This window comes from Idiotropiscis lumnitzeri, chromosome 6 (genome assembly GCF_059441095.1).
Source record: "Idiotropiscis lumnitzeri isolate Australia: NSW breed Sydney's pygmy pipehorse chromosome 6, RoL_Ilum_1.0, whole genome shotgun sequence".
NCBI lineage: Eukaryota > Metazoa > Chordata > Actinopteri > Syngnathiformes > Syngnathidae > Idiotropiscis > Idiotropiscis lumnitzeri.
Window position 1 is genome coordinate 8,368,140 of NC_142396.1, and position 20,602 is coordinate 8,388,741.

General features: G+C 38.9%; 2 protein-coding genes across 4 annotated transcripts in view; both read left to right on the top strand.

Annotated features, from left to right (window-relative positions):
- Positions 1 to 17,579, top strand: part of myrf (myelin regulatory factor) — a 30,048-nt gene extending 12,469 nt beyond the window's left edge. The window contains exons 3-28 of one of the 3 annotated variants that reach the window (XM_088299175.1): positions 2,404 to 2,494; positions 2,628 to 2,930; positions 3,719 to 3,780; positions 4,608 to 4,830; positions 6,041 to 6,141; positions 6,249 to 6,363; positions 7,205 to 7,400; positions 7,493 to 7,569; positions 8,393 to 8,503; positions 8,581 to 8,671; positions 9,968 to 10,168; positions 10,286 to 10,394; positions 10,537 to 10,646; positions 10,814 to 10,974; positions 11,059 to 11,131; positions 11,205 to 11,287; positions 11,620 to 11,688; positions 11,794 to 11,880; positions 12,031 to 12,098; positions 12,807 to 12,881; positions 13,315 to 13,545; positions 13,640 to 13,733; positions 13,840 to 13,902; positions 14,680 to 14,785; positions 14,881 to 14,955; positions 15,893 to 17,579. In XM_088299175.1, the coding sequence (XP_088155301.1) occupies positions 2,404 to 2,494; positions 2,628 to 2,930; positions 3,719 to 3,780; positions 4,608 to 4,830; positions 6,041 to 6,141; positions 6,249 to 6,363; positions 7,205 to 7,400; positions 7,493 to 7,569; positions 8,393 to 8,503; positions 8,581 to 8,671; positions 9,968 to 10,168; positions 10,286 to 10,394; positions 10,537 to 10,646; positions 10,814 to 10,974; positions 11,059 to 11,131; positions 11,205 to 11,287; positions 11,620 to 11,688; positions 11,794 to 11,880; positions 12,031 to 12,098; positions 12,807 to 12,881; positions 13,315 to 13,545; positions 13,640 to 13,733; positions 13,840 to 13,902; positions 14,680 to 14,785; positions 14,881 to 14,955; positions 15,893 to 15,973 (3,056 nt within the window). In that variant the 3' untranslated portion in view covers positions 15,974 to 17,579. Of the gene's footprint in view, positions 1 to 2,403; positions 2,495 to 2,627; positions 2,931 to 3,718; positions 3,781 to 4,607; positions 4,831 to 6,040; positions 6,142 to 6,248; positions 6,364 to 7,204; positions 7,401 to 7,483; positions 7,570 to 8,392; positions 8,504 to 8,580; positions 8,687 to 9,967; positions 10,169 to 10,285; positions 10,395 to 10,536; positions 10,647 to 10,813; positions 10,975 to 11,058; positions 11,132 to 11,204; positions 11,288 to 11,619; positions 11,689 to 11,793; positions 11,881 to 12,030; positions 12,099 to 12,806; positions 12,882 to 13,314; positions 13,546 to 13,639; positions 13,734 to 13,839; positions 13,903 to 14,679; positions 14,786 to 14,880; positions 14,956 to 15,892 lie in introns of all 3 variants that reach the window. The other 2 variants (XM_088299176.1, XM_088299177.1) reach the window with 2 other exon arrangements.
- Positions 17,580 to 17,858: 279 nt separating this feature from the next.
- On the top strand, positions 17,859 to 20,368 carry tmem258 (transmembrane protein 258). The gene is made up of 4 exons (XM_088299046.1): positions 17,859 to 17,961; positions 18,224 to 18,333; positions 20,013 to 20,141; positions 20,220 to 20,368. The coding sequence occupies exons 1-3, from the start codon at positions 17,959 to 17,961 to the stop codon at positions 20,137 to 20,139; spliced, it is 240 nt and encodes a 79-aa protein (XP_088155172.1). The 5' UTR covers positions 17,859 to 17,958; the 3' UTR covers positions 20,140 to 20,141; positions 20,220 to 20,368.
- Positions 20,369 to 20,602: the final 234 nt, after the last annotated feature.

Here is a 20,602-nt window from a genome sequence, read left to right on the forward strand (position 1 = left end):
CACTGGCACGCATTAGGAGACATTTACCATCTGCTTCGATCCAGTGAAAAGAGCGTGTAAACATGGTTAAGGTTGCAGAGGACCTGACATTGCAATGTGAAGATTGATGTGGCACAATAAATTCAGAGGGACCCTAATCTGGTTAAGAACGTGTGGTCTGGTTTGTGCCTCAAATATTTTATGAGGTGGTTTGATCTTAGCAGTGGAATTATTACTTTTTATGGAAACATTTTCTTGATGCTTTCTAATTGGAGAAATGCATTTGCAGAAGTGGATAAAAGGCATTTTTGATGACGCAATTTAAAAGTGAGCTGCTTAATCTTTCAAAGAATGTACAAAAAAAACCCGAAAAACAAAAGTAGACTTGAGATTGTTTGCCCATACAGTGTTTAACAAGTCCTTACCCTCTTTTTTGACCCCAACAGACACAAAGAGGTATACACACACACACATATGCAAACAGATGCAAACATAAATACACACACGTATATGCACACACAACTCACAATTTAATTTAATTGTTGTTTGTAGATATATGAAATAATCCTTCTAATATAGCGAATTGTTGGCTATATCTGTGTGGACTTAGGGTAAATATTTAATTCAGAGCATACTTTACTTGATTTAAAGATTTAGGGAATGGTTTACGAAGATCCCAAGTAGCGGCAGCTAAATTGTGCGTTCACTTGCTGCAGTGCAGTTGGCTGTTGGGTTATGCACTTTCGGTAACACCGGTTGTTTTCACCATGGAAGATTTGGGAACACTACAAGTGAAAAATTACATTGGAAGTGATGGAATTGGAAGTGTTAGTGGAAGTCAGACAAACATTAAAGTTAACCTAACCCTAATTTGCTCTGATAATTTTGGGGAGGCCGTCCTGTCTTCCACCCCATTGAAAATTACATTTCAGCACGTGACGGCCGTACCCCGTCATCGTTGACGAATATCCCCGAATTTTCGACCCAGTACATCCCTGAAATTGCTTCACATTTTGCTTGCGCTACGCTGCCGGTTTGCACCTGCCTTTCAGACGCTGCAATTTTCCAAGGTTTGATAAAGCACAATGGTCTAATTAAATTATCTCTACGTATATATTATTCACAGAACAAGCAAAATGAAGTGAGCGCAAGCGTGGGAACGTACCATAAGCAGATCAGCATATCTGTTTGCGTGAACAAGCAAGTTTGCACTCAATTTTGCATGTGCAAACTTAGTGAATCGGGCTATTAGTGAGGTCATGTGTTAAGGATTTGAGAGGCTTTGACTCACAAAGGGTGTAAAAGAAAGAACCTGCACTCAAGTAGCACGGAATGATTGTGTTTCCCAATTGAGCCAAAGCACTCATTTTACCCAAGAAAACCCTCCCGGCAAATTAGGGTGGCAGTACCCTCGTTGTGACTCAATGGATTACACGTAGATGAACAATGTGAAAGGTGGTGAAATATTTCAATATGTGTGGGCAAACAAGTACAATAAACCCCATTGGTGGGGTTAAGCAATTACAGCACTTATTTTTTATAAGGTCTTGAAACACTTTCAAAATGATACAAACACATTTAAAGAACTTAATTGGATTAATAGAGCGCAAGAGCAATTGATTAGATACATTTTGTTGGGTGTTACTCTGTGTTTTTCCAGTTGACAAATCCTGATTTTTAAAACCTAACCAACTTAATTTACCATTTCACAACATACATCAATCCTCATGCTCAAAAATGTAAAGTATAAAGTGAATCTGAAGGGGTGACTTTCTGAAGGCGTAAAAAGCAGGACTGAATATTTCACATTCAATCATCGTCAACAAGAACGAGTCTGAGCTTGAAATGACTTACTGTTTTTATTCTTTTGATTTCAAAGTTACAGAGTGGCAAAAATAATGGTGTGCTGCCATCTACGGACCAACAGTGGAATTACACCCAAAACAAATGTGCCTCAGAGCACAATAGTTATATATTAAATATACAAAAAAAAAAAAGAAAAAACCGCAACCCAGAACCCGCAAGGGAGGAGGGTTTACTGTTCACTAAAATCAGACACGAGAGTGTAATCTTGCAGCAACAAGATTAACATTTGTTCTATTGGCAGTTTTCCCGTTTATGTATGAAGCAATGTTAGACACTAACATACTTAGATAGAAAGTGACCACTCATTTCTGGTAACTAAATCTTGGACTTTCCTCTACATGTTTATCCTTTTTGAAGTAAAGTAAAAGAAAAAATGCCATCTAATCAAGTTAGTTCCGATAAGGAGGAAAAGGATACAAACTGGTCATTACGACATGCAGTGAGATTGTCTCGCAACTACAATCCATGCGGCAGTGTGCGGAGTTGCTGAAAGATTCGTGTTGTTAATTTCCAGATGCTCTCCATCTCCACTCTCTTACCCCCTCCCCTTTACCACAGGCCATGATATTTCCAGTACTCTGGATACTGCCAACATCGACACCAGTATCCTGGAAGAGTACATCAGCAAGGAGGACGATAGCACTGACATGTCAGTAGGGACTACACGCCAACCCGGCAACGTCAAAATAACACACTCTGCTCATGCGGTTCATGTCGTTACAAAGGAATTTGTTTTCTCTGATAAGGCTAATCCCCCCCCTTTTTCCTCTTCGGTCTCCCAGCTGTTTCTCAGAGGTCCACAGCACCCCGGGACCAAATTACTCATCGCCTCAGGCGGGAGTGTCCTCCTCTGGGGCATTGGCGTGCGGCGTGAGCCCTCCGATCCCCCTCCGCCAGGGAGCCCTTCCCCCCGGGCCCCCGAACTGTCCGAACGCGTACCCTCCGGGTCCTTCCCTGAGCCTGCGGCACAGCTACCCCTGCCTGGGTCAGCATCAGCAGCACCAACAACATCAGCAGCACCAACAACACCAGCAGCTCCAGCAGTCACACGTCAAACCCGAGCACAGAGGCCACTACGCCCCAGGGTGAGTGCACCGTAGATCAGGGTTTGCCAAGTTTCGTGCATGAGCGGTTGGGGTAAAAAAGTCAAACAAACAAAAAAAAAATTAAATGTACAAAATACTTTATTAGATAACGAACAAATGAGGGGGGCGCGTGTGACCCTGGTGAACATGCTTTTTTTCCGCAGTACTACAATAAAGTGCAATTGCACATCCACTCCAGTAGTTGGCAGTGGCGCTCTCATTTCCTATATTGCGCAGCGAGTATTAACTCGACAGTGTAGGTTTGTTTTGCAATAAAAATGCTATTGTATATAGTCGCGGCAGAGAGTGGGCGTTGGTGAGGGGGCGCAAATTGTTTTCTTCTTGCTGGGGGGCATAAGAGAAAATAATTGAGAAGCACTGATTTAATTCAATCAATGAATATTTTTTTCAAATAAAATTTAAGGGGGGAAACCGTTAAAAAAATGAAATATGACATCGTATAAATATCCCGCAAGCCAGATTCTAGAATGTTACGGGCCTTATGTGACCCACAATTCGTATTTTGTCCACCCCTACTATGGATGGATGGAGGCAAGAAGACAATTTTTTTTTTCGCATGAAACCAGATGCACACTTTGCTAATGGATTCATTCATTGATTCAACATTTAATTCGGAAATAGACAATAACCATCTCAAAGTAAAATTAAATAAAGGAACCCACAATGTTGCATAAAAGGAGTTATTCTGAAGTGCAACTTCAGAAAATGGAGATAAACATTTTTCTTTTTTAGAATTATCTATTCATTCAACCTATGTTTAATTTTAGAAGTCTTCCAGAATCTCCGCCAGACTCAAGCTCAGAGCCGTACTCACCTCAGCAGGTGAATGGTGAGTAACTACCCGGATGCTGAACACACTATTTTTGGAGCAAACAACTTGCTTGCTTTGTTGTGCTAAATTTGTTGTCATAAATGCCAATAATTTGTTTTGAAGTTGTTCCACGTTTAATGACTCTTTTAGCACACCGAAAAATACAATTTGCGTTTTTACAGTCCAGTTCCCCCAATTGAATTGAAGAATTGGAAGAAACTATCTCATATAACATACCTGCCCTCAGACTATCACTAAAAGAGAGGAAACCAATGAGCAACATCTTGGTCACAATTAAATCAATATGTGTTACTCATCACTTTACTGTATTCAAACAAGCTTAAAGAAGCAAAGAAATGAATCGAGCCGCAACATCAAAGTCAATATTTCAAGGCAGTGAAAGCAGCTTGTATCTGTTACTGGTTAATCCACTATTCTCATTCAGAAGGCAAATCATTACTTTTTGTAAATGTAAAACTTATTGTAAGTGCTTTTTCTTAGAAATAATTGTTTTAAGCTTTATAGAAACAAAATTTCATTATCATTTAATTTCTGACCATATACCTGCATTTTTCTTGCACATTTGTTCAAAGAAGTGGATAAGTGTTATTAAAATGACACTGATCCAGTTGCAAAATACACTTGGAAAAAATACGGGAAATTTGTGGAAAGAAATGTAATTCATCCCAGTTGCAATGATGGAATATCCGTAAAACAATTTTAAAATGACAAAAACTATTTTGGAAGTTGGCCGACATTTCAATGACTGCCCTAGAAAAGATTAGTATTGCTTGTTAGAAAGTTTTGGAGGAGAAAAAGTCATTTCTTGTTTATGTCTCTTTCAGATCCGCACATGATTAGGACCATGACACCGGAAAACATGTGTCACATGACTTCGACGCCACCCCTTCCACCTCACGGCCACTATCCCAGCATGCACCGGGACATGTACCTGAAGCCAGAGCCTATCATATCACAGTATCCCATCGGGCCAGCCACGAGTGCAGGTGGAGACCTGCAGCAGACGCAGATGCTTCACCAGCTACTGCAGCAACCGCAGGGGCAGGAGTAAGTGATGGTGATGACATTGATAATGAAGCAAAGAAGTACAATAAGTCCCTGTTGCAAATTCACCCATTTGCGTTTTATTTATTTTTCTAATCTTGTGTTTTGTATCTTCGTATCTGACTATTTGCATTTTGTACTCTTTCTAAAACACTCTAAGATGGCGCCAAGACAAGATGGCGTCAAAGATCTGTGTAAATAGAAAAGTAGCAGAGACGGGGAACTGACGAGATGCGAGATGATTTTATGACTTGTGACTTGGTCAAGTCAAGTCAAGTTTATTTATACAGCCCTAAATCACAAAAAAAGTCTAGAAGGGCTTCACATGCCTAAAGTTGACAAATATTAACAACATCCCCTGATCTTTAGGCGGGCAAGGAAAAAAATATAGACTTCAACTGACATTTATGACATTTAACTCAACTCTGACTTGAATGTTATGACTTGACAAGTCCTCCTGTTTACATTTGAAAATCCAAATTTTCAATAGTGCGCCTTTTTTTTTCTTTTATATTTGCAGTGGAGAGGGGAAGCTCTCCAATCTTGTTGTAAACTGAGTATAATGACCAAAAATGGTATTCTGATACTGATTTGATTTTGAAAGAAAAGTTATAGTTTTTTTACCTGGCAACTCGTGCCACCAGTATGCTAGCAGGCAAGCGTCATTACTCCAGAGATTTTTACGTTTGGTTTTAATGATACTCTTTTTAATAAAATCAGCGAAAAGACAATGGTGACATTTTTTGTGAACAACTCACACATAGGAGATGCAGCAGCTATGACATTTACCTTCAGCTATCGTTAGCAAGTTTAGCTTGCAAGTTTAGCAAGCTAGCTTAGTTAGTTCCGCAGTTTAGCTCACCAGAAACTGGTCAAATATTAAGTATGTCAGTCATGGATTTATTTACAAAGACAATAACATAAGACTGGAAACTATACGATTTAAAAACTGTGATTGTGACTTTGTTTAGCATAAACATGACTTACTTAAACCAGATAATGACTGATCTTGTTTGCTTGAAATTTAGAGACTTGACTTGTCTTGTGGTTAATGGTGAGGTAATGAGGTAAGGTTATGCTGTAATTTGAGTTTTTGTATACTCATTGACTATTAAGGTCATTATAAACATTCCACTAGAGTTGTGTTTACTGTTCACATACTACACAGGCAGAATGTTTAGGATTCATTTTTTGTTTCCATTTGTTTCAACAGCGGAATTCCTGTTCACCAGGCCAAAAAGAGGAAGCATTCCGACTCACCCAACAGCACTCTCAATTCCCAAATCCTCTCAGGTATCATCAAACAAGAACCAGGTAGGGAGGCATCTTTCTTTCTAATTCACCTTTTTAACGAAGAAGAAAAGTTTTGGCATTCTGGTGGTTTGATGTGTGTTCTGATATATCATTTGGTTTTATTTCAGGTTTGATGCAGGATGCAGACAATGGATACATGGATCCAAACTATCAGTGCATCAAATGGCAACCTCACCAGCAGAACAAGTGGACGCTGCTTTATGATGCAAACGGCAAAGAGCTGTGGGTGGAATTTATGTTGGCTAATCTTTATTTGGGGGCTGGGCAGGGAAAGAGCTAACAGCCAAAAATGGAAAGGAGTGATAATTGTTTGAAAAGATAATTCAACCACAGAATTGGCATCGCTGCACCGCCGAGGTCTATAAATTCCTCAGAGGTGAGCCGCGCGGGGGAGTGACCCAGCGCAGGGTTTCGATTAAGAAAGGAGGAAAGTAAAGGAAGAAATTAGTGCACGTACACTGACTCACGAGTACATTTGCAATGGTGGAAACATAGAGGAATGATGATGTTCTCAGCCCATTTAGTTTGACGTCAGCACAAGAAATAGATGTTGGATTTTCTTAAGGAATCTCTGGAAACCTCTAAGGTCCAAAACAATGTTTTAGTTTGGATTTTGAATGGGGCTGAATGATTTTGAAAAATAATCTAATTGCATTTTTTTTTTTTTTTGCAAATATTGCGATTAAATTTATTGATACGGTTATTTTTAAGATTCTTTTCCCAAGCATTTTTATAACAATTTTAAGAAATAAATTCATCTGTATTACAATTAACAATATCAGTTTTATTACACGCTCATGTTTTGGGTTTGGAATACGTTAAAATAAAAGCAAATGAACCATGAATTAATTCGAAAGAAAGATTATTGACTCAAATTTGATTTGTTAACATTCTCAAACACTTGTTTTCTTTTAAGACTTCACTATGACATCTTCACAACGTTCTACCAAACAAATGGATGGCTTGATGCTCTCAGAACTGAAAATGCATTTAGATTTCCTCGTTAATAAAAATGTCCAGCATTTTTTTTTCACACTTGCCTCCTATGTCATCATGTCTTTAGTCCGATGCCAACCTACCGAGTTGATGCCGACAAAGGCTTCAACTTCTCCTTGTCCGACGATGCTTTTGTCTGCCAGAAGAAGAACCACTTCCAGGTGACCGTGTATGTAGGGATGCTGGGTGATCCCAAGTACGTCAAGACAAGCGAAGGCCTTCAGCCCATCGACTGTTTCTATCTCAAACTCAACGGAGTGAAAGTGAGGGACTGTAATGATGGATGGCATCCTGTCCAAAGGGGCCTCACAGCATATTTATTTTGGGTGTTGTTTTTCTTTCTCTGGATTGCAAGGTGGAAGCCATGAACCAGTCCATCAGTGTGGAGCAGTCGCAGTCGGATCGGAGCAAGAGGCCTTTCAAGCCAGTTTTGTAAGTCTTGGGGTTGACTTTAAAATGAAAAAAAAAGCATCTGATTATGTTTTCAATTAGATTTTCTTTTTTAGACTCAAGGACAACATGGTTGCTTAGTGGGAATTCCTCAAGCTTGTATTCATAATGCTGGATGGATGTTAGATTGAAAGCAAATATGAATTGACAGAGATATATTTTTTTGTTTGTTATTGTGATCATTCTTACAACTTTGTGGAATCGGAACAACTATGGAAATATATATTGTAAAGCCAAGCTGATGGCCCTGCTGCGAATAGCAAAAAAGGCAAATAATTGAGGCCCAACTAAAAATGGTTATAATTGCTTATATTAATTTTCAAAAAACAAATTTACCACAAACTACAGGTTTATCCCAAATCACTCATTTGACAACAGTCTCATTGAAAATAAATTCTTTCAGATGATTTATCTTAAAGAAATCCACCTGGTGTGTATCCATGCTCTCGTCACAATTTTAGAAAATCCCAACTGTCAATCAATCACAAGACCACCGTCATTTATTCATTTGAATTTATTAAGTACAAAAACATGCGCGTTTGTGAAGACAATACAACATAAATACAAACATGTTCGTCAAGACGTATTTGAATTATTACGTTCATATTAGCCAGGGCTTTGGCTCCATCTTGTGGCATCTTAGGGCATCGCCAAAAGAGCATAAAAAACGTAAAGAGTTGAATCGCGAACTGTAGTTCGGTATATTCCTATCATATAAAATCATATCATCGCCTCATCTCACTTCCTTGTCAAAAGTAGTAAAGCTCTATAATTATGTTATAACATGACTTTTCTCTCCCCAAAGGGTCACTTTGCCCCCAGAGCAGGTCACAAAAGTGACAGTGGGCCGGCTCCACTTCAGCGAGACCACGGCAAACAACATGAGGAAGAAAGGCAAACCAAATCCCGACCAGAGGTTTGTGTGACGATTCCGTTTCATTCCAACCAGAGCTCCAAGAGACCCAAGTGGTGCTGCTCATTTTGTCCGTGCAGGTACTTCATGCTGGTCGTAGCGCTGCACGCTCAGTCCCACAGTCAGACCTACACTGTGGCTGCTCATGCGTCTGAGAGGATCATCGTCAGGGTAACGTCCAGCCATGTCTGTCTGCCTCCTACAGCAATCTTATCAGCTGTGAATGGGACATCTCATTTGCTCCGCTTGCCGTTCTTTAATAGTTTCTGTCGTTTTATTCCTCTTCTTTGCGCGGCTGAGATACCATGGACCGTAATGTCATTGTCAAATGCATTATATTCCTTAAACAAAAATAGTTTATCAAATGTTACTTTACTTTCATGCTTGTGTGATGTTGCAAGAACAAATATTTACAGATAGGAGCAGTGATTTGCAAACATTGTTTTTGTGAGAAATAATCCAACTATATTTAGTTGGTCTAAAAATTATTCAAATATTTAAAAGCAATCATGTATATTTGTTCTTCTATTTATGCCAATTATGTATAAACTTTAAAAACTGCTGGGTTGTTTTCCCCAACCCACTCAGAATTGTTGAATTTACTCAGATTTAAGTGATTGCATGAAATGAAATCATCCGTATCCAGATACATATTTAAATGCATCCACTTGAATTTTTTTTATCTGGATTAGAGGCTGACATTCTTTCGGAAAACCAGTGGGTGGGAGTCAACTTTACCTTTAATCATGATTAAAGGTACAGGATAAAAAGTTTGCGGTAGCGGTGAGTGGGAGACTCAATGAGGAAGAGGAGGTCTCAAACTGTTTCTTTTTTATTCATTTATTTATTTTTTAATGGAGCTGACCTCCAAAATGGTAGCAGGAGTGGGAGTCATTCTGAACCGGAGCAGGACGGGATGAGAGTCGTTTTCTCCAGGACGGGATGGGATTTTTTTTTTTTTTTTTTTACTGGGATCCAGGACTGGACGGTATTGGATTTTTTTTCTGTGGAAGTGAGATGGGATAGGAGTGAAAATCCACTCCCATGTCACTTTCAAATCTGGATCCAAATGATTTTACTTTGTACAGCCACTTGACATTTTTTTAACCACAGACAGCTATACTGATAGCTTGGTAACTAATTTCTTGGTGGCTTTAATTCGAAAGTATGCATAGCCTTTATCCCTTGTTGGTTCAAAGTGTTCACCCAACTTGCCTGGTCAAATTTTCAAACCAATGTGCTGGGCATAAACAACCCAGCATTGACTCAGTGTCTTTTTTCAATTATTTCACACAATTTGGTTTACTTCTAACTCAGCATGTTTTTTTCTTTTATATTTTTTTTAATTGAATATAAAGTGTGTCCCTATACTTTTGTCCATTGTATTTATTCGTACCTTTTTAGAATGTTGTTTCAAATAACTCAATGACAGCTTCTTTGCACCTCTACCACATCTGTCGTTCTCAGGCTTCCAACCCAGGCCAGTTTGAAAGTGACTCTGATGTGCTGTGGCAACGAGGCCAATTACCCGACTCGGTCTACCATCACGGGAGAGTTGGCATCAACACCGACCGTCCCGACGAGGCCCTCGTTGTGCACGGTAATGTCAAGGTGATGGGCTCCCTTGTGCATCCGTCGGACATCCGTGCCAAAGAGAATGTACAAGAGGTCAGGAGGTTTTGTGTGTGTCATTCCTCGCCATCATGACTCATGCCTGCCTTGATCCATTCATCTGTGTTTTCACCCCATCTGCATCTGCTTGGTTGTTGTTCCGTGTGCGTGTAGGTGGACACCACAGACAATTTGAAACGGATTTCTCAGATGAGGCTGGTCCATTATCAATACAAGCCTGAGTTTGCCGCCACCGTCGGCATAGAGAACACTGCAGAAACGGGTAACAAACATAAGTAACTCATCTCATTTCATCACCTTCTGTATTTCACGTTGACTATCCTCTAATAGCATGTGTTTATCCTTCGTTGGGTGTTGGATGTGTGTCTGTCGCTTTTATACGATACCAACATGTTCTCCTGCAGGGGTGATTGCGCAAGAGGTCCAACAAATCTTACCTGAGGCAGTCAAAGAGGGGGGTGATGTTGTGTGCGCCAACGGGGAAACCATTCCTAACCTTTTGGTTGTCAACAAGGTAACAACAATAAAAGTTTATTAGTTTTTACCTGTAGTATTTTTTAATTTGTTTTTAAATCCTCTTGTCTCAACATCAACAGTCATGCAAAACTTCCTTGCTACTGGAAGCTGTATTTCTTCGTTCTACGCTGATATCGCTCTGTCTCTCATTTCCACCCTGCGAAGGAGCGTATCTTCATGGAAAACGTGGGTGCGGTGAAGGAGCTGTGCAAACTGACAGATAACCTCGAGACCCGAATAGACGAACTGGAGCGCTGGAGCCGCAAACTGGCCAAGCTGCGACGTCTGGACAGCATGAAGAGCACCGTGAGTGGAGGCACGATCAGGTGAGAGTGCAATGGTGCAGGAGCTCGTCCTTATTTTTAAAGATGTAACATCTTATCAGTCAAGTGTTGTCAATTTCTTTGCAGCCAGTCAGGAAGCTATTTTAGCAGGACAGGAAGTGGCCCCCTGAAGAAGAAACCGGTCAAACCTGGGAGCAAGGTATGCTGGAATACAACCATGATATTGTATTGGGAGCATTTTTTTATATTGAATATGATTTTTATTTTGACAGAGTCCAATTCCAGATCAAGGCTGTATCAGTCAGAAGTTCATGCAGGGAAGCATCCTGGCCCTCGTTATTGTCATGGCCTTCAGGTTAGACTGAGATAGTATTGACATAGTTTTATTTATTTTGTATCATTTTTTTTTAAATGTATTACAGACTTGGGAAATTGATTTCAACTGAGTAAGCAGAGCTGAAGTGTTTCCGCTTTGACATCAAGACTAAATATGTTTTCAACCAAACCAGCATTTTTAGTATGCTCAATGTGCTAGTGGTGTTACGACACATCTTGTTGCTTATTTGTGTGCATAGTACAGTTTTTAATGCCTTTTCCTCTGAAACTTAAAAAACACATTTTTGTTGACATACGTAAAAAAAAATATTAATATAAAAATATTAATAATAATCGATTTCTCCCCCCCAGTGTCATATCCATGTCCATCCTTTATGTACTGACTCTTCATCATAGAGGAGACGTCACAGACAAGGATGGGTATGTCATTTGTTCCCAAAACATACCTTATCAGTGACAGTTTACTTTCTGTGCACCTCCTTCTTTAATCTGTCTCTCTATGTGATCTGTGCCGCTCTGCTGTAGCTTTGTTTCCTACCCCTGTGCTCTCTACGTCTCTTGGATGCCCATCTTCACTGCCACTGTCACTTTTTGTCCACCTGCATGTTCATGGTACGACACATGCATCGCTTTCCTGCAACCTTTTTGACTTTCTGATCCTTTCTCTAAATGGTTCTTTCGACTTTGCCTAAAAGGACATTGCCTTCATGAACCCAAATGTGGATTAATGTGCTCTATATGTTTACAATGTGCTTGGTGCAGGTCAAAAGCTGCACTTGGATCCTCACGCAAGAGTCCCTTTGTTCCACTTTCCACGACGCCTGAACCAGGTAAACATTTATTTTTGGAGGTTTCATATGAAAGTTGTGGATGACTGGTTCGCACATCCGCCTCACAGTTCAGAGATTGGGGTTTGAAATCATGGGTTTGGGTTAAGATTAGGGTTATGGTCACCGTGCGGAATTTGCATGGCCTTTCCATATTTTCCTACCTTACTCAGACTCTAAATCTGGGGTGGGCAAACTTCTTGATTGGCGGGCCACAATGAGTTCTAAAATTTGGCAGAGGGGCCGAACCAGGAGCAGATGGGTGGAGTGTTTTGGTAACCTCACCTCATCTGAGAAAAAAAAATACATTTAATTTTAAATGAAATTGAACAAAAGCATTCCAACAAAATATCTTTCTTTGACACACCACGGTATTTAGAAAATAAAACATTAACAAGGTTTATTCATTTCATTTTTTTCAAGTTCGGCGGGCCGGATTAAAACATTTAATGGGCCGCATGTGGCCCCCGGGCCGTAGTTTGCCCACACCTGCTCTAAATTAAATACCTATAATTGTCCTTGGGTACGATTGTTTGTTTATAGGGTGATGAGTCCTGGGTGTAACCCTCCTCTCACCCAAAGTTAGCTGGGACAGCACAGTTGTGACCCTAATAAGGATAAGGAGTGTAGTAGAAGGATGGATGGATACATAACAGTGCATTGGGATTAATTGTCCTCCACTTACATATGAACAATTTACTTTACTGACAGCTTGCTGCTCAACCACAGCCTTGAACAACCAATCATCTACCATTCTGACGTTAAATAACAACCAATCGGCCGCAGGTAAGTAAACTACTCTCCAAAATAAAATCCAACGTCATAACATTAGGTACAGCTACACCTTCTAAATAAGATTAAGTTAAAAAACCCTGTAACAAAAAAAAAAATCTGCCTCAATAGAGCTCATTTGGAAGTGACTCAAGTGAGGATTTCATTTTAAAAATATACTTGTTATTGTGTTATTAAATTAATTAATCATTGTGCTTATAGGATACGGTTTGAACTGTGGCATACAGTGTCTTTAATATTTCCGATGTGTGAGCTAGATTATGGGTGTGGCTTAAGACACAATAATTATTGTTACAATTAGTACTTTTATGACAGTGTCAATCAAAAGTCTAGTGGGTATGTTAAATACTATATACTATTTAATCTAAAAATAATGATTTATTATTGACTAAATTAAGATGAGCAAATAATGATTTGTGTTTTACAGCTCCAGACAACTTGGTTCCCACACCAGGCACCATTAATAAGAAGGCCAAGTCCAGAATACTGGACAAGGATGGACGCAACAGAAACCGTCTCAGTCACACGTCCACTCCGCTCTACCTGTCCAAGTCCAAAAGGCCTGCGTCGACAGACGTGGACGGAGTGGGAGCCGCCAACCGTCTGCCCGGTGGACAGCAGCCAACGCCGCGCAGACAGCGCAGTGTATATTTAAATGGTAAATTCACGCAAACATGGAGAAGCAGCGTGTTTGTCTGAGGTTAAAATAGCCGTCTTCTTACGATACGCGGCAAAACTGCTTGTTTTTCTAGAAGGAAGGTCAACGCCATCTCTGACTGCTCTGCATTTAGTGGAGACGCAGCAAGAAATTACAACACAAAATTGTAAAACCCCCAAGAGTTGCAGGTGTGTGTTGTCATCTTTTTTACAGAAGTTAGAATTTTAATTTCCTTTGTTGTTTACAGACTTTGAATGCAGGCCTCATGCTATTTTGTTTCCTCTTTTCCCCTAGTTACACGATATCCCTCCATGGAAAAACTAATTCTTCGTTATCACAACTCACTTTGCACATGATGTGAGTATCTGAACACATCACAATATTTACACAAGAATGGATTTTCTGAAAATAATTGCAGTTATTTTGACTTATTATAGAGCTAAAAACAGGTGGATTTTACTTCTTATTTCATATTCCAAAAACGCAATATTAATCAGAATGCCATGTTTCGACTAATGGTGCTGCATAGAACGTTTTATTCTCAAGATGCTTTTTGAGTTGATTTCCCCTTTAAATAATGTCCCAATTATAATTTATTGCACATGACATTTAAATGAAAAAAAAAATTAATTAAGTTTCCAACAAAACTGTTATTAAAGAAGAAATGAAAATGTATTGTTAAAGTTAAATACAACTGAGCTGTACTTGGGTAGTGATTCTTTTCCGTATCACTAGACGGAGGCCTCGTACCACTAACAGAACACGTACGAGAGCCACTGACCTCCAGTAACTCTCACTGTTACCATGTCGCTCTCCTTATTGGCTGCAGGGTGAAAGCAGGGAAGCTGGTGATGCTAAAACGGAGTCAGTCATCAGCTGCCGCAAACTGAAAGGACATCTTTGTAACGATGCTAACAAAGAAACTATATTATGTGTACTAGCACGCATTGCAACAATGGGGCATTCTTTTTCAATTGATTACTTCAGTAGAAATTGTGAACACCAAGAACATGAATGAATATAAAACATTAACACATTAAAAAATAAATATAATTTTAAGAAATAATGACAAACTTGGACCACATTCATTATACGCATGTCCAGGGATATACTGAAGCATTTGATTCATTTCAGGTCCGCAAACAATGTTTGGGTCCAACAATGTCGAGCCACCAAAGGACCTCTATGTCCAAATCACACTGAGACCGAGCTGGATCGTGGACAAAAAACATCAACTTGGGTAAAACATGTTGCTTTTGATTATGAGTTCAACACATTAATTCAAGTCAAAAGTCCTTGTGGTTTGTGGGCTGATTGTTAATGTTCCTCTTCAAGGGCACTCATCACTTGTGGTCGCTTCCTCTACTGTCCTTCCAGGACATCGCCTATCACTTTCGTGTCTCCTCAACTGTAAGTGCGCTTAATTGAGGCTCGGGATTAGTGTGGTTACCTCTTGTTGGTACACGTTCATACTTAGCCCCGGCAACACACACACACGCAACCCCCCCCCCCCACACACACACACACACACCCACGCACGCACACTCACACAAAATATTTTTATAAGAAAAAAAAATCAGTCAACAGTATCGTACTGTATAAAAACACAAATGACATTTGCTCTCCACTGAAATGCTGACAGAAAACAAATCTGAAACACACTTGTATCTAAAAATTTTACTTGTGTCTCCGGATAAATAAAATTATTCAATGTGTGGCGCATAGATAAAAAGAGAAATTAAAAAAAAAATCACAAGTCAAGACACCGTTGTATTTGTAGATGCTCAATCGGAACACTAGAAGTAACACTCTTGGGCAATTTGCATGGCATATGTAAGAAAATTAAAGGTGCAAAAAAAATCAATTAATTGAAAGCTAAGCAACTATCAAATTAATCAACAACTATGTTCAGGTGCAATCAGTTAGAGACCTTAAATAACTTAAAATTCTCCAAGTCCTTGGAATTTCAGTCTCTCAAAAATAAATATTCTGTTTTTTGCTGTCTTCCATCAAATTAAACTCATCAGCTTTGTGCTTTTCCCCCCGAAAAATGCTGATTAACATTTTTTCAGATTTTGTGAAACGTATGTTACAGCCCAAAGTAGCAACTGACTCATCAATTTATGTTTGTGTATTTTCTGTCCTAGCAATTTTAAACGATATCTGTTTTTTTTTTTTAAAATAACTCTCTATGAACTAATTTTCTTTATCCAATTTATCGATAAATCAAAAAAATAATAATCAACAGATTGCTGCTATTTATTTTAAAATGTTTATTTGGGGGGGTCGGATTGAAAGGCATTAATAATCAAATGGCTTGTTTTCTCTTTCTTTTTTTTTTTGACAGGATGGTACGAGTTGTGCCACTGAGGAAGAAACGTCCTCCTACTCCGACTACCACTTTGTCATTGAAAGCAGCTGCATGTGACATGTGAGAAGGACGCCTGCTCATCTTCATGCCTCATAACGAGCCATATGCACCCGTGGGGTTGATGTGCCTTTTAATGTGCATTTTATCTTATTATTGTACATTATTTTCAAAGAAAGTTACGTAAAACTATATATCACTGCACTTGGTGTTTTTCTTGCTCGTATCAACATCTCTTTTTGCTGTTTGTGTCTGGAAATGTTTGAAATCAACTGACAACTGTGTTGCAGTCACCGCGAGATAATGCTCATGAAATGAAATTACTGATCACAAACACATTGGACTGTGCGCCAGACTACTTTGGATGACACTGTACACATTTTTGTTGACTTTATGAACACTGAAACTGCCGTCACCTCAAAACATGAATACTTTCATACACTGGGGAGTTTAATGATACAGCGATGTCTGGCTGCAAACTGCATTTTACCTCAAATAGTCCACACTGCTTCTTTGTAGGCCTCTTTTGCCACAATTTGTGAAATCACTGCACATACAGATGAGGAAACATTTCTCTTAATGGAATATTAAAAATATCAGAATCCTACATAAAGCCGATAATGTAAGTATTACTGCACACATGTGGTTACTCTTATGTGCTGTGTTGAAGGAATGCTCATTTCCTCAGAATTGCATGTGAAAAAAACTGGATAAATAAATGGTTAATAACTGGAAACACCATGAGAGATTAAAATATAATAAGTCCAACAGTGACAATATTTCACAAGAAAACACTGGAATAGCTGACACTGATTTTTTTTCTTTTGCTGGTAATGTGCAAAAAAAAAAGTTGCTCGTCCAATCTTCTCTCCAAACTATCAACTGCCACAAATTCTTCAGTGATTATAAAACAACAAGGGAGTTATGTTTCAGACTCCAGAATTGACGATAACATCACTGTTTAAAATATTTTCCTCACATTAAGACGGATAATCTGCACCGTCTTGTAACAATTTTAATATGTGTGATGTAATGTTTTCTGATTTAAAAAATATTGTTGACTTGTTCTCAAATGTTGTGCTTTTGTCTTACAAACGCATATTCCACACACAGGTTTTTGACAAATTTAATATCTTATAGGAAAAACAGCCATCAGAGAAAAAATGTATTTACCATAACATGAATAGTCAGAGCAACTCTTTTCTGTTACTCATGTATTGTGTAGTACTCTTGCTAATTTATAATGCACCAGCTAGCATAAATGAAACCACTGTAGCACTTTTCTCACTGTGTGTATATATACACTGTATATAAATAAAGAACTGCTCTCTCTCTCTGTCCATCTACTTTAGATACTCCAGTAGAAATGCATTAGATTTGACTGAAACGGATGCTCATTTTTGTGTCTTTATGTTGTTTTCAAAATCCATGTTTTTGTTGCAGTCTACTTAGTAGTTCAACTCTTACCTATTCTGAACTGGAATGATGAAAACATTCTACCCATTTCTACATACGTGAATTCAAAATGTATTAACACTAACGTGAATACTTAAATATCACTGCATATAATATTGATCCCACTTTGTCATCATTTTTACAGATGTTTTTATCTCAAGAATATGCTGTAATACTGTAAAAGCAAATAAATATATGATTTGTTGCGCCAGAAGAGTGCTCCCTTTCTTTTATAGTTTATACCACCTGATGACAGCAAAGGAAGTATAGAGAACCTCATACTTTGTCCCGAGTTTTCTCTTAAAGGTCCCAAGAACACACTCAATTCCGTCACATAATATGTATTTACCATTTCTAAATAATCTAAATGTAAATAACTAGTATTTATACATAGATTTAAATGTTTAAAATGTTTTTAGTGGGTATATTATAAAATTATTGCTAAACACGAAGTTGAGCAAACCTGAAAGACTAAATCAAGGACAAAAACACCTTACTACGTCATCTAAACCCGGAAAAGATTCAGAAAAGAGGCAGTACGTGGCCTTATCAACCCAGACCACCGAGATCGGAGCTTTGCTTCATTCGAAATGGTATGGTTTAGATTTTTTTCAATCTTAAAATGTAGTTTTGCTTGCTGAATGTAACTGTCATTACACCACCAAAGCATAGTTGCTATGATGTGTCGTTTGTTTAGCAACGAGGTGCTAGCTAGCAAAGAGACTTTAGCCTCTTGCGCTAAACTTTGAGTCGATTAAAACACACACACAATGAAGGAACCCAAACGGTTGTACTCAAATTGCACTAAATGCATGCAATTTAAACTTCTAATATGATTATGTTGTTTCGCTTCAGGAACTCGAGGCGATGACCAGATACACCAGCCCGGTGAACCCGGCTGTTTTCCCCCACCTCACAGTGGTCCTGTTGGCCATCGGCATGTTCTTCACCGCCTGGTTCTTCGTGTATCCTTTCGATTACTTTATTAGTGCACATTTGGTTATTGTTTACAAACCTTTACTGAGTCAAGGCGCATGTTAACCCGAAGAAAGGGTGGAATGATAAACCATCAAACGCAAAAAATGAATATATTAGTTAAAATGTATTCTACCCTTCACTGTATGTTGCTGACGTAGATAGGACTAAGGTGTATTATGTTCAGGAAATATCTTTTGGATCAAGTCAAAGGGGATGATTTCCTGCAGCCCACACTCATTACTGACGTTGATTCTGTACGACTGTAACTGAGCTTGTATTCATGAGCCGCGTTACGACGTATTCTGACGCCACTGTGCAAATTAGTTGAGGTGCCCCCGTACTTAGTATGAAAGTTGTGTGGCTGTCCAGAGCTGTTAGTGTTTTTTATTTTTTTTATTTATAAAGAATCACTTATGGGCTACCATAGCTCAGGCTCACAACAGCTTTCGGTGAAACGTAATTCTTAAGTGACACCAAGTAGAAGGAAACCACAGTCCCAGTCAGGTCTTTTTCAAAACTTGCTGTGCAGAGAAAGATTAGCGACAACAGTCGAGTTAAAGAAAAACAGGATACGGTTTGTTTTATTGTTGTGCACTAGATCATGCTGGTGTTTTTGAATGCAGTGCTCAAGAATTCAGATGTCATTATTAGGCTAGAGATGCTGAGGAGGAAGCAAAATAAAACGATCACCAATCTTATTCATGTCCTGCCCATGTTCTGACTGTTAATAATAATAACTGAGACGATTTGATTAATTGTTCTTTTTTTTTTTTCAATTAAACTTTTTGGGGAGGAATACATGATCCTGCCCATGTTCTGACTGTTAATAATAATAACTGAGACGATTTGATTAATTGTTCTTTTTTTTTTTTCAATTAAACTTTTTGGGGAGGAATACATGATCCGTCACGGACACACCCAGGCTCTATCCCCAGCGGCCCCTGAATAAGTTGAATTTGAGACCCCTACTCTAAATGCTTTGTTAGCTTTGTTGTGAATAGAGGTCCCCTTGTCGCTTGCAAAGTGGCCTAAGACCACACCATCACGCAACTCACATATCACCATACTTACTGTTTTTCATTTGTTTTAGAATTGTGGCCTATAAGTGTTTTTCCATCCAGATACATCCTGTAGTTAGGACTTTATGTGGTAATATAATAGGTTAGTGATGGATTTCGATGTTTATGTACAGGGACCCATGTAATGTCTTGTTCCCTATTATTTAAATGATTAGGGGACATATTACATCCTAGTGTACTGATCAATCATCTGCATGTATTTCTGGCATTAAATCACTTAGGTCGATGAAATGTTAATGTCTCGTAATCCATCAGTCAAATATACACACTCAGGTAACTTGGTATGTGCACTGGGGCACAGTTAAAGCTATCGCAGAAAAATGGCACTCCCCTAAATGTGCGTCTAGAATTAATAAGATGTCACCGTAATTTTTATACATTGAAAAAGCACTTCAAATTTGCAACGTCTGTTCAAATACTGTCAATAATAGTTTTGTACCTCAGCATCTTGAAATGTCTATACCTGCCAGTAGATGTCGCTCCTTCCGCCGTGAAGTCCACGTTTTAACAGGGCAGCATGAACCATGGCTGAGCTGGTACCTTTTTTTTCTTTAAGTGAGTTCTGCCTTGACATTATTTAATATCAGCTATGAGGTGACTTCAACCAAATACACCAGAGACGTCTACAAGGAGTTGCTCATCTCCCTAGTGGCTTCACTTTTCATGGGCTTTGGCGTGCTCTTCTTGCTACTCTGGGTTGGCATCTACGTATGAAGGTAGATCATTGGAAACTATATCTTTGTGAAAAAACGATTGTTTTGGTCGCACCCAAGTCAGCGCTGCTGTCATTTCAGGTGGTGTAAGTAAAAGATGATGGTGACACATTCCAATGGAACGGATTACAACGCACACAAAAAAAAAGGACATGGATTCTGAGTTTGATTGGACTGCACTGACAATAATTTGGATTGTTTTCAAATATAATGGGGCTTTGTACAACTTCTCCTATTTTCATTCATTCAGAGTGGTAGATGCAACACTGGCATGTCTCTGTTAGCAATATATGTGTTACTCCGGTTACAAGAAATGAAAGTCCACAACAGCAACTTGACCTGTGGCGAGAAGGTTATTTGTGACACTCAGACAACTATTTATGGCTTCTTGCACTCGTGGCACCTAAATCCTGATTAATCTTTGCGTTAAAAATAGAGCAGTCTGTTTCACCTTGTCTCCAGGA

Bases quoted from the DNA above. Each gene is read 5' to 3' on its own strand.
- tmem258 (XM_088299046.1), top strand. The intron at 18,334-20,012 runs GTATCCTTTCGA...ATTTAATATCAG, and splicing joins TTCACCGCCTGGTTCTTCGT to CTATGAGGTGACTTCAACCA.